The sequence below is a fragment of the Arvicola amphibius genome, chromosome 3 (assembly GCF_903992535.2).
Source record: "Arvicola amphibius chromosome 3, mArvAmp1.2, whole genome shotgun sequence".
Lineage (NCBI taxonomy): Eukaryota > Metazoa > Chordata > Mammalia > Rodentia > Cricetidae > Arvicola > Arvicola amphibius.
Window position 1 is genome coordinate 83927875 of NC_052049.1, and position 13154 is coordinate 83941028.

At 51.0% G+C, this 13154-nt stretch overlaps 1 protein-coding gene across 2 annotated transcripts; it reads left to right on the forward strand.

Moving 5' to 3' along the window:
• The first annotated feature begins 3627 nt into the window (after window positions 1-3627).
• Window positions 3628-12649, forward strand: Gpr83 (G protein-coupled receptor 83). 2 transcript variants are annotated; one of them, XM_038324512.1, is made up of 4 exons: window positions 3628-4011; window positions 8375-8500; window positions 10344-10477; window positions 12025-12649. In XM_038324512.1, exons 1-4 carry the CDS (start codon window positions 3628-3630, stop codon window positions 12647-12649), a joined length of 1269 nt encoding a protein of 422 aa, XP_038180440.1. The 2 variants fall into 2 exon arrangements, with proteins under 2 accessions (XP_038180440.1, XP_038180441.1); XM_038324513.1 differs by lacking the exon at window positions 8375-8500.
• Window positions 12650-13154: the final 505 nt, after the last annotated feature.

Here is a 13154-nt window from a genome sequence, read left to right on the forward strand (position 1 = left end):
CTTCCACACTCCTACTAGTATGGCCCATTTAGCTCTGCTTAAAGTTTTCAGTTGCTTTCCTAATCCAAAGTCCACATTCTACCAACAAGCAGCATGGTCAAGCTTGTCACAGCAAGCCTGCCAGCCCCACTCCTGATACCAACTTTAGTCTTCAGGTTGTATTGCTGTGAAGAGACACTATGAGCACAGTAAAGGAGAGCATTTACTTGGGGCATGTTTACAGTTTCAGACGCTTAGTTCATTGCCATCGTGGTGGGGACATGGTTCTGGAGCAGGAGCTGAGAGTTCTACATCTGGGCCTGCAAACAGCAGGAAGAGAGAGACACTGGGGTTGGCTTGGGCTTTTGGAACCTCAAAGCCCACCCTTAGCAACATTCTTCCTTCAACAGTGCCATACCTATTCCAATAAGGATACACCTAATCCCTCTCAAGTAGTGCCACTCCCTGATGACCAGCTATTCAAATATATTTTGAATTGGAGGCCATTCTTATTCAAACCACCACAATGTGGTTCTCCAAAAACTCTTTTTAAAATTTTTTTATTGTTTTCTCTTTCTAATGCTTTTATTGTTATAATTTAGAAACACCTCTTTTGAAGCATTGTGTGGTGTCATGTAAGCTGTTGTCGAAACATGCGTGCAAAGTGATGGCCCATGACTCTTCAAGACAGCTTGAAGTGAACCCTAGACTCTGCACTTGGGCATGTTTGTGCAATTATGACTAGAGATGTAGCAGTCTAAGGGCCCTTTTCACATTCCAACTGCACACACACACACATCCTCGACTTTCTTTATTCAGAATGCACAAGCGGAGTTGGCTCCTTCTGTAAGAACAGTTCCTGTATCCCCCTAATCGCAATGTGGTGGTGATTTACAGATTAGCAAATAAGCCTTTGAAGGACGCTGGAGTAACTCAGCCTTGGTGTGGAGTTAGGCAAGGGAAGCTCTCACTTTGGTAAAAGCCAGGGTAAACTGTGCTGCTGTGCTAGGGACCCTGGAGTGCTCCGGGGCCCCACCTAGCTGTGTGCAGACTGTCTACTTAAGGAAGAGGAAATGGCTTGGCCTGCTCTTGGCATCCTCAATATATCCTATCTCTCTGGAGCACAAGAGTGCAGCTTCTGTCTCCCAGCACCAAAATTGACTTACCCAGGGCCTTCTGCTTCTCAAACCCGCTTTGACCAAGCATTTGTTACTTATTCTGTCTGATGCTTTCCCTTGTGATCAAATACACAGCCCCCCTGTTCTAACCTGCTAACCCTGTAGGACCTACAAGCTTCATCTGCAGAGCTGGGAGGCCCCTCCTCTCACCATGCTACTCCCAAATTCAGTGGCTTAGAAGGTCAATGCAGTGTGAAAATGAGGACATTTTTCTGGAACTTTCTGATAAAATAATGAAGAAATTTGGGCTAAGATTCCAAGGAAGCTTGAGAGGAAAGGAGGCGTCTTTATTTTCTAAACATCTTTACTATTTTTTTTAAAGATTTATTTATCCATGTATGTATATGGGTGCTCTATCTGCATATGGCTCAACTTTGTGCCAGAAGAGGGCATTGGGTCCCACTACAGATGGTGTGAGCCACCATTTGGTTGCTGGGAATTGAACTCAAGTCCTCTGGAAAAGCAGCCAGCGCTCTTAACAACTAAGCCATCCCTCCACCCCTCCTTGATGGGTTTTGTGTTGGGCTTCAACCAAATTGAAAATCTGACAGTCATCCTGATTCCTCCCTCAATCTGTCATCCTTTTTCGTCCCCTTGCCAGCACCTTGAGGGCCAAATGACAACTCCACTCCCAGGTCACTTGGACAACCTTGCTTCAAGCCACAGCCTTTCACACGCATGTCCCACTAGCTGAAGCGCTCTTTGAAAAATGCGGATCAGATCATGTCACGTTCTACACTCGTTGCTGTCACTCTCAAGGGAATTGTTCCTATCCCAGCACACCCTTAGGTTTGGGTCCCTGCCCTCTCTTCCTGGCTGCAGTCACCACCTGTATCACAGCGCTGATCTCCTCCATGTCTGGGAGCGCATGGTTCCCATGGAGAACTCCATCCCGCCACTTCTGCCTCTGCTGTGACTGTCTCCTAAGTGTCGGTCACCACGGAAAGACTTACCGGACTCTCTCCAACCCAGGGAAGTGCGTCTTGTATTTTACGATGATGACATTTAATAGACCCATTTCAAATTGCTTTTCAGCAAGAGAGTTTGGTCTGTGTCCCTGCAGCCACAGTGAGTGCACAGGGTAACCCTCACTGCCCCTGGAAAAGGTCCACGGTGAGAGACGGCTGAAGTCTTGTTGAGAGGGGCCTGCTTTTCAGGGTCCAAGTGAAAACCCCGAGTGCACCTGTGTTGGAGACGTCTGTATTCCAGTCTCAGCCTGAAGATTGCTCACCAGAGTTAGACAACACTAGAAAATCTCCAGGGGTTCACTGACAGAATGAGGAGCTGAGGGTTGTCTATCAAGTTTGGGTAGCTCATGGAGGGACAGTGAGGAACCAGAGAGCCAATCAAAACATGTGTAGCCTGAAGAAGAAATATTTTGCCAGAGGAAGGGGACCGGAAAGAGGGGTGAGAAGCCAGGAAAAGAATTGGACTGAAGTAGAACAATATATACCCATGCGAACCACACAGCGAACCGCTACTTTGTGTGCTAACTATAATTTTTTTAAACAAAATTCAAAAAGTCTCACGGGAGAAGCAGGAGGATGGTTGAGAGAGGGCAGCTTCTGGAACTCTATGGTAGCGAAGCAACTATTTTCCAGAGGAGAGCCAAACGCTATTCCTTCTGCTTCTTGGGTGTATCAAGAAGTGTTTGAAGTTTCCTTTAAAGACATCAGCAACCATGTCACATTCCCAACAGGCCTTGACTAAGCCTGCAGTGAGTCTGAGGTTTAGCTAGAGAGGAAATATTCCAGGTCTATTTCAGGATTTGCCGCATCCCAGGATCCACCTGGATCAGGAATCACCTCAGTATTGGGAATGTGCCAAGGCTACAGATCAGGTGGAAACCAACGTGGTGGATCCTTGGACTGCACAAACCCGGCCTTGCAGTGTGACCCCAAATAGTCCCTAAGGCTGCTTACTGATTCCCTGATTTACTGTACAGAAAGAAAGCTGGCGAGCGTGAGGGAGGGCGGTCCGAGTCCCGGCTGCAGTGCTGAGGGGCCAGCACAGGCTGCGCTGGGGACTGCGGTGCCGCAAGCCGGGAGAGAGGAGGCTGGAGCTGAGCGCGTCACGGGAGCCAAGAGACGCTGCACAGCCCTATAGGCGGAGGCGCACTGGCCGCTGCGGGAGCAGAGGTATAAAAGTGCTGCGAGAACGGGCGAGCGCCACCGAGGGCTGGGGTGACAGAGGCGGCTGGCAGTCAGCACGATCCGAGTTCCTCTGCATTCAGGAGTTTCCTCTGCGGTCCCGACTCCCTGCGGATCTCCGTGGCCTTTCCAGTCGGGACCCGGCGTGGTCCAGGTTTCTCCGAGGTCGGGGCTCCTTCTGTGCTCCGCGCCCCTCGCGCCCTGGTTCCTTTTGCCTTGCGCACTCCTGTAGCCCGGTAGCTGAGCGTCCCGCGCCCAGCCTTCACGCACCGAGCCGGCGGGGAGTCCGACCCTTGCGTCCAGAACCGCGGTGGCTGGGCATGATGATCCCTCCTGTCCTGCTGCTCTTTCTCCTGTCCTCGGTGCTAGGCACCGAGCAACCGCAGGTCGTCACTGAGCATCCGAGTATGGAAGCATCCCTGACCGGGACCAATGCTTCGAACTTCTGGACCAACTACACTTTCTCCGACTGGCAGAACTTCGTGGGCAGGAGACGCTATGGGGCCGAGTCCCAGAACCCCACGGTGAAGGCCCTTCTTATCGTGGCCTACTCGTTCATCATTGTCTTCTCGCTCTTCGGCAATGTCCTAGTCTGTCATGTCATCTTCAAGAATCAGCGCATGCATTCTGCCACCAGCCTCTTCATCGTCAACCTGGCAGTGGCAGACATCATGATCACGTTGCTCAACACGCCATTCACTTTGGTAAGGATAGGCCCTCCCGGGCTTCTCTTTTCCTGACGCATGGGTCTATTCTCTCTACTCTCTCTCCTCCTGTCACTCTGTCTCTTCCAGGTCCTCGCCACCTCCAGGTCCTCACCCTCCTCCTTCCACCTCCTATCCTCAGTCACATCAGCTTTTATTTTGTCTTCATGTGCTAATCTTTGAGAGTCTTTTCTTTCCTGTCATTCCTCAATATTCCTTCCTCCTCTGTCTCCCCTTCTTTCTTTTCCCTCTTTCTTTCCAGGCCAGAGTTTCTGCAGCTGGAAGCACTGATTCGATGAGTCAAGTGTCTGCAGCTGGCTCTAAAGGATTGCCCATTCATTGTGTGACTTCCCTGATCACAGGCATTTGAAATGAGCAAACAGTAAATCGGGTCCCTGAAATGTTAGCAGAGGCTATTGGGTCACTTCTTGTCCCTCAAGTCTGCCTGTGCAGAGCCTGCCTCTCACCCATTCCCAGTGCCGCTGGGTGGGTTGTCTGAGCAGCAGCTGTCAATTGTTAATGGAGTCTGAAGCATATTTCTGGATGCTGGTGGGTTCAGCTGTGTTCCCTTGGTGGCTTGATGGGGAGGCCCTGTTGGATGCTTGTTCTGGGAGGGAATAGCATGAAGGTGGCCTGGAGCCTGGGGTGTGGGACATTTGCACAGGGTAAGCAAGTGGCTCCCTCTCTGAGCCTCTGCTCCTCAGCAGAGGTGCTGCTCTGTCCCTTAGTGACCAGGGAGTTTATGAACGGTTTGAAATAGTGAGGGTGTGGCTGAGCAACCCCAGTGACAGACAGCTCATCTCTACAGCAGAGTTGCATCCCTTTCAATGTATGGAATAATGTGTTATTAGAGTTACTAGCCAAGCAGAATGTCTATCTATCTATCTATCTATCTATCTATCTATCTATCTATCTATCTATCTATCTATCTATCTATATCTACCCATCTATTATCTCACATACAAATGAAGACAGAAAAAGATGGATCATTGCAACCACTGGTCCATGTGATGTCCTTCCACATTTTCCATCTTCAAAACATTCCCATTCTCTCTCCATTCTGAGAGCATATTCACATAATATGATAAGGAAACCAAGGCACAGAAACCCAGGTCTTGTCCACGGCCACCTGCAGAGCCAGGAGAACTGATTCCTTTCACTCACGTTCCCTGGTGTGTGCACTAAGTCGCCAGTGGGAGTGGGGACTCCTGACTCATGTTCTGCTTCCACCGCTCTGAGACACCAACTTCCCTCAGCCTATACTAACCAGTCGCTCGATCGGTGGCCACTCAGGGTCCCCTAGGCACTGACCAAGGACATGAAGGCATCCCAATAATGCTCTGTGCCTTGCTGATCCTTAGAAACGCTGCATCTTGGCTCTCCGTGTCCTCCCTTGCCTTCTTATTAGAGAAAGGGCAAGCTGGGGTGGGTCTCGGATGAGAGCTGCAAGGTTTCAGGGCCTTGTCGCTGTTGTTCAGAGGCGGGCTGCAGGGTCGGATGTACATAGACATGAAGGGACAAAGAAGCAGTGACAGCTGAGAGCTGAATGACCCAGGAACCTCCTGTGAGAAGGGACTCTGCCCTTCCTACATGACAAATAGAACAGCCTGGCTTTGAACCTGACCCATGGAACCTCCCCAGTCCAAGCTCCTGTAGAGCTTCCAGGGTGTTGCTTTTTGCACACAGGTGGTGAGAATTGGGATCTTCAAATCCCTCTGCCTTCTCACTGGGGGGAGGCATTGCCTTTGACTGCTTGGTGACAGTAACCTCCTCCTGGGCCCCTCTTCCCAGCCCGTTTACTGCAGTCAGCATGAAGACTGGCTCTCAGATCACTGAGACAATAATAAACACTTGCTTGTAGTTCCCATGACAGAGGCATGCAGACAGTGCAGTGGGGTCTGGAGGAGGCGGGCCTTCATCCTGACTCAGCAGAGGTCAAAGGAGACTCTGCACAGGCTGTGACATTTCAACAGTTGTACAAGAGCACGGTCTCCTGTGTGGAAATGAATGACCAGTACACACAGTGCAGAGGGAGCAGGAACAGCCCGAAGGAGGAGCCACTGAAGTGCACCTTGTGTTGCAAGAACGCCGAGTGACGGGGTGAAGGTGGAGGTGCAGGAACCAAAGACACATCAGAGTGGGCAAGGGAAGGTGGGGTGGGCTGGAAAGAGAGGCTGGGCCAAGTGTGTCAGGCCTGGGGCCTCCTGAAGCATCTGTCTTCATCTGGGTGAGTCCCACATGTCAGCAGCCATGTTCCGCCTGATCCCATGGGGGGCAAGATCAAGAGCGGGGAGTTTCTGGGAGGTAGGAAGGGGTGGTGTCCCACCAGAGGTTTAGGTTTGCTCACTTGCTGATTGTGGGTGTGAGGCAGAGGGGCTGAAGATGGCCTGCTTTGTAACCTCAATGACTCCTCCAGAGCATAGGGTCTTCTGTCTCCCTGAGGGGAGGTAGCCAAACTTGACCCAACTTTCCTGTACACATGCCAGGCAAACATCCACTCCTCATTTCCCAACAGACCCTTATCCAAAGTTGTTGGCCACTGTCCTAGGCTCCACATATGTGAGTCCTTGCTCACCTTAAATATGTCCTATGTAGTCAGAACGGCAGTTCAGAGGCTAAGGTGCTGGCTAAATATGGCATGTTGTACACACTCTACATCGGCTTTCTACCAGGCATGATTTTCATATGTGAAAGTGTGAGCCTGCTTCACAGGTGCAGGAGAGAAGACTCGGAGATCCCAGAGTGGGAACAAATCGGCTGTGCTGGGGAAAACCCAGTGGTCCATACTTCAGCACAGTGCCTGTAATATTCCTTGGCTGGGAGGGCTAAGAAGCCTCCGGAGGGGATGCTCCTCAGATACCAATTAGAGGCATACCTGTGTATCTGTCAAGGCTAGCCTGTCCTCGGATCTGCCTTACACCTACCAGTCCACTAAGGTGACCGCAGCAAGTGGCAAACTCTGTCAATCCAAGTCGTGAGAGAACGCCTGTCTTGGCTGTCGATCTCTTCCCTTGCCCACTCCACTCCCACCAGGTGACCTATTTGCCCTGTGTCTGACCCTCTAGGGCGTACGCTCTACATTCAGTCCCCTCCTGGATCAGATGTGCCTTGGTCAGAACAGATGCTCCATCTCTCCTGGCCAAGACATTCCTCACAGGGGCTGCTCCAGGCCTGAGTGAGCACACAGCCTTGCATGCTGCTGAAGGAGGACCTTGTCTCCCCCAAGGGTCCCGTTTCTCCCCACCCTAACCTTCACCTTTCCAGGTGTCTCCACTCAGGTGGTCAGCTGCAAGATCGTCATGCACATGAGGCTGAATGTAGCTCAGTGGTGGATCGCTTCACACTGTGTGTGACTCTGTGTCGGATCCTTTATACACACACACACACACACACACACACACACACACACACACGCACTCACGCACGCACGCACACACACACACATACACACACACACACACACGCACACACGCACTCACGCACGCACGCACGTGCACACGCACACATACCCCTTCTAAGCACAGTCAAAATGCTATATTGTGACTTTCTGGAGATGTTTCCCTGTTAGACCAGGTTCCATTCAGCCAAGAATTTTATTACACTTCAAAATGTCAGCTTCCAATTTCTAATAATTACCTCCTAACAATTTGCTGGGCAATTTCCCCCATCTTTACAGATTTTGCAATAAGCCTTTCAGGTAAGAATTCTGAAACCATTTTTTTTTTTTTTTTTGCAAAAGGGAAAACTGAGGTTAACAGAGTTTATCGGCTAAGGCTGCACAGCAATGAATAGTTGTGGAAAGGCTAGCCTCCCGAGCCCGCACTTTTCCCAAGCTCTTCTGACCCTGATGGTCCAGGGCCATGATTCGGGTTTGGTGAACTCAATGATCAAGAATGGGTTATGTTGGGGAAAGTCATGTGCTGTGTGCTATGGCACGGTAGCTGGAAGATTCTTGACTGGGAGAGCTGAGAGACCTCCTGAAGAGATGCTCTTCAGAGACCACTGAGTTTGAGCTGGGTATCAGTCAAGGTCTATCCACCCTGGCATCTGCAGCTAATCTGTCCATCCCTGATGTCTGCATTCTATCCATCCTGTCCACCCCTAATGTCTGTAATCTACCCATCCTGTCCACCTCAACATCTGTATTCTATCCACTCTGTCTATCCCTGACGTCTGTGTCCTATCCATCTTGCCCACCCCTGATGCCTGTACCCATCCCATCCACCCCTGACAACTGTATGCACCCCGTTCACCCCTGACATCTGTATCCACCCCGTTCACCCCTGACATCTGTATGCACCCCGTTCACCCCTGACATCTGTATGCACCCCGTTCACCCCTGACATCTGTATTCTACCCACAGGTTCGCTTTGTAAACAGCACATGGGTGTTTGGGAAGGGAATGTGCCATGTCAGCCGCTTCGCCCAGTACTGTTCTCTGCACGTCTCAGCACTGACACTGACAGCCATTGCTGTGGACCGTCACCAGGTGAGGTCACCCACTCCTGGCACCATCCTCCCCCTCTGACTGTGCCTGCCTGGTGTCTGTAGGGAAAGCTCTCATCACGACAGTGACTCATTCATCCCAGCTGTCAGCCTGTGCACTGGTCTCCTTGTTGATCAATTCCGGCAAGGACACAAGGGATATTAAACCCTTTGGTAGTTGCAAAAGGTTATTTCCCCTTTGTTGTCAAAGTGAAGACTCACTGCTGGCATTTCCCATCTCTAAATTTAATGAATTATTTTAGTGGTAGAAAATCAAACCCAGAAAATTACAGATGGAAAGGAAGAAGCAAGTAACTACAGGTCGGAGAAAGCTTTCAAGTGGGAGATGGAGTCTCTGGCCCAGACTGTGTAGGAGGAACACAAACCAGGGTGTCCCGAAGGCAGGAGCAAGTAGGATGTGGTAGCACAGGAGTGAGTATGTGGGGTAATGCCCATGGGTGGTAGGCACTCAAAGAGGACCCAAGGGCATCCATTTAGGAAGGGCCAGGTACTTGTTAACTCTACAATTCATGAGCACATATTGCTGATTATTCAGTGGTTCTCAACCTTCCTAATGCTGTGACCCTTTAACACAGTTTCTCCTGTCGTGGTGACGCCAACCATCAAATTATTTTGTGCTGCCTCTTCTACTTTTGCTCCCTCCTTCCTTCTTCTTCTTCTTTCTCTTCTTCCTCTTCCTCTTCCTCTTCCTCTTCCTCTTCTTCTTCTTCTTCTTCTTCTTCTTCATGTTATGTCAGGAAACAGGTTAAGAAATGAACATACACAGCCCTCCCATGATCATATGACCAAGCTAAAATGAGGGTCAACATCTGTCTGGCTCCAAGCCATGCTCTGACCGCTAGACTGTCCTGCTCTCTGATAATTTAAGCAGACTCACGAGGCCAGTATCTCTAGGGCAGAGAGAATCAAGGTTTGCTTGGAGATGATCTGAGATGCATAAGGGCCAACGGAAAAATGATTTCAAAGACCCACACTAAAAGCATCGTACACTGTGAGGAATGATTTTCTTGGAGGAATAAATGGCCCACAGCGTCTCATGTCACCAGCCACATCTAAGTGCCTCTGGATGACAGCTTTGTAAGGATGTACTTGAAGGGGTTTGCACATCAGAAGAGACATGGACTGTCCAAATTTGAGCTCTTTCTATTTCCAAAATGCCATGATCATGTTAAAATGTTAGAATCAAGACTTCACACAGTACAAAGGCATCAAAGTCAGCTGAGAAAAGTCTGCACACAGCTACCTCTGGTCAACCCCTACTAATTCCATCAGAGCTCTGGGGTACCTCTGCCACAGGACCCAATCTCAAATGGAAACGCTGTTAATGTCCATCTTTATTTAAGCCTCTTAGAAGAGTTGATTGGCTGCCACACAATATCAATTCCAAGATGCATGGAAGCCAGTCTGTGTTGGAATTTAGTAATGGCTTTAATAGGTGCTATCAAATCCACTTCTGCAGTGGATGACAAGAGATTACCCCTCATGGTCAGAACCTGCCATATCATCCAGGGCCTGGAACCACTGATCTCCAGGAGGTGGATCTGAGCCTGGGGTCCCTTCTACCAGGTTTGCACCCTCCCCTCACCCCTACCCTGCTCTCCTCACTTGCAAGAGGCCCTGGGACTGCCAGGAGTCACAGAGTCCATGTGACCCCCTGGAGCTGAACTGAGGTCAGAGTGAGCTCCCTTCAATGCTCAGCTGCAGGGTGCAGCTCAGGGGCCCCCTGGATTCTTACCTGCTTGTGACTTCAGCGGAGACAGCTCAGGGGCCGCCTGGCTTCTTGCCTGCTTCCAACGTCAGCGGAGACACCCTTGCTTGTTTTCCAGGTCATCATGCATCCCCTGAAGCCGCGGATCTCCATCACCAAGGGCGTCATCTATATTGCTGTCATCTGGGTCATGGCCACCTTCTTCTCGCTGCCACATGCCATCTGCCAGAAACTGTTTACCTTCAAGTACAGGTGAGACATGTCAGTGTCAGTGGGAGCAGCCTGGGGCTCAGGGGAGGTTGTAACCTACTGACCTCCAGAATGGACCTGGACCACAGTCACAGGGAATCAGCCAGAGCCCCCTGGATACGACTCTTCCTGGTAGCTGTAGGTACACCTCCTCACTGCCTATGGCCTCACTGGGTCCTTCTTACCATCTCTCAGCCCATGCCTAGTCTCTCTGTTGTTTTCCCTGTGCTCTTTTCAATGTTAGCTCTGCCTTACTCTTTAGCCTGTTTGCAGGGACAAGACAGCTGTTAATCAGCTTCTGCCACCAGAAGGCACTGGTTCACACAGACAGAGATGGTCTCCACTCTGTCACCAGGAGGCCTGTGCTCACACAGACAGAGATGGTCTCCACTCTGTCACCAGGAGGCACTGGTTCACACAGACAGAGATGGTCTCCACTCTGTCACCAGGAGGCACTGGTTCACACAGACAGAGATGGTCTCCACTCTGTCACCAGGAGGCACTGGTTCACACAGACAGAGATGGTCTCCACTCTGTCACCAGGAGGCCTGTGCTCACACAGACAGAGATGGTCTCCACTCTGCCACCAGGAGGCACTGGTTCACACAGACAGAGATGGTCTCCACTCTGTCTCCAGGAGGCCTGTGCTCACACAGACAGAGATGGGGCTCCCTCTGCCTTGTTTTAAATGAGCAAGATTCCAAGTCTCGCAGAACTTAGAAACAAAACAAGCATGAGCATCAGCTTCTGAGGCACGATTCTGAGACAGGTGTCTTTGCCAAGACCCAGCTTGGTCCCCATCAGCAACTCCTTCTTTCCCACACTCTCTTTAAAAACTACGATCTACTTCCTTATAGCCTGTCTCCATGCAGACTCAGTGGAGGAAAGCTAGCGTTTGAGATCTGAGTTGAACACCTAACTCACTACCTCCACACCACACCCCTGCGTTCATAGGCGCAGACCATGAGCTCAGGGGTGGGGTGGGGTGGGGCTTTGATTGGGCTCAGCTAGTTCCCTGGGAATCAGCTGCCCCCTCCTTCAGTGTCTTCCTAGACTGTGTGAAAAGCTAATAAGCCACAGAGACGCTAGAGGCCTGCTTCCCACATAGTCTCCCTACCTCCATCTGTTTTAATGATTCATGGGTTTCCCTTTGGGATGAGAACTGAGTACAAAGGGGACTCTAAGATTTCCTCAAGAAGGAGCTGACTTTCTGCGCAGAAATACTGCTGTTTCCTTCCTTCCTTCCTTCCTTCCTTCCTTCCTTTTTTCCTTCCACGCCCATTGATTCATCCATTCATTTATTCTGCGGGGCCCACTATGTGCAAGGCATGACGCTAGGTTCAGGAAACACAGAGTCTGGAGTCTTCCTACCTTTGTTAGAGGCCCTGCCTTGTGGGGAGACCGAAGCATGATGAGATGATTAGGCCACAGTGTCAAAACATCCGTAGCAGATGTGCTCAGCCCGGGATAGGGACGAAGTGGAAATACTGATCTTCCCACTCACAGTCTGCCCCGTCCCCATCTTACGCTTTCCCTCCCTCTTGGTCCAGCGAGGACATTGTGCGCTCCCTCTGCCTGCCGGACTTCCCAGAGCCAGCTGACCTCTTCTGGAAGTACCTGGACCTGGCCACCTTCATCCTGCTCTACCTCCTCCCCCTCTTCATCATCTCAGTGGCCTATGCCCGCGTGGCCAAGAAGCTGTGGCTGTGCAGCACCATTGGCGACGTGACCACGGAGCAGTACCTGGCCCTGCGGCGCAAGAAGAAGACGACCGTGAAGATGCTGGTGCTTGTGGTGGTCCTCTTCGCCCTCTGCTGGTTCCCCCTCAACTGCTACGTCCTCCTGCTCTCCAGCAAGGCCATCCACACCAACAACGCCCTCTACTTTGCCTTCCACTGGTTTGCCATGAGCAGCACCTGCTACAACCCTTTCATCTACTGCTGGCTCAACGAGAGCTTCCGGGTGGAGCTCAAGGCCTTGCTGAGAATGTGCCAGAGGCCGCCCAAGCCTCAGGAAGACAGGCTGCCCTCTCCAGTTCCTTCCTTCAGGGTAGCGTGGACAGAGAAGAGCCAGGGGCGGAGGGCTCCGCTAGCCAGTCACCACCTGCCCTCTACCCAGATCCAGTCTGGGAAGACAGATCTGTCCTCCATGGAGCCCATTGTGGCCATGAGTTAGGGGAAGCAGGGCGAGGTGGGGGAGGGCTCTGTCCGCTCACAAATGACTCGATACTCAGTGTTGGAAAGTCCCACAGAAGCAGTGAGATGCTTGGGTTCCTAGAAACCTGTCCAGCACCCCCCCTCACTCCACGCAATCTGATGTGCAAACCACCTAGAAGGTGCCACAGGTATTGTGCCCAGATCTTTGACAGAGAGCTCTGAAAGCCCCCTCAGCTCCAACAGGAGCTGACTCAGTCCACCCCCAGTCGCCCAGCACCTGCCACCTTGCCCTCCCATTACTGAACACCCACGGGAGACCTGAGCTATTGGTGGGCTTGATCCACGTGTCCAGGAAACAGCTTCACTAGCCAGGAAGAATGGCACAAAAGCTTTCAGGAAGTCACTGGACCAAGCGTAATATCATTTCTTCAATGGCCGTGACTAGATCCATGACCAGACAGGACCCATTTGGCTTCTTAAAATAAAGAGAAATTATTTATTATTACCATTTTTCAAAGTTCAGA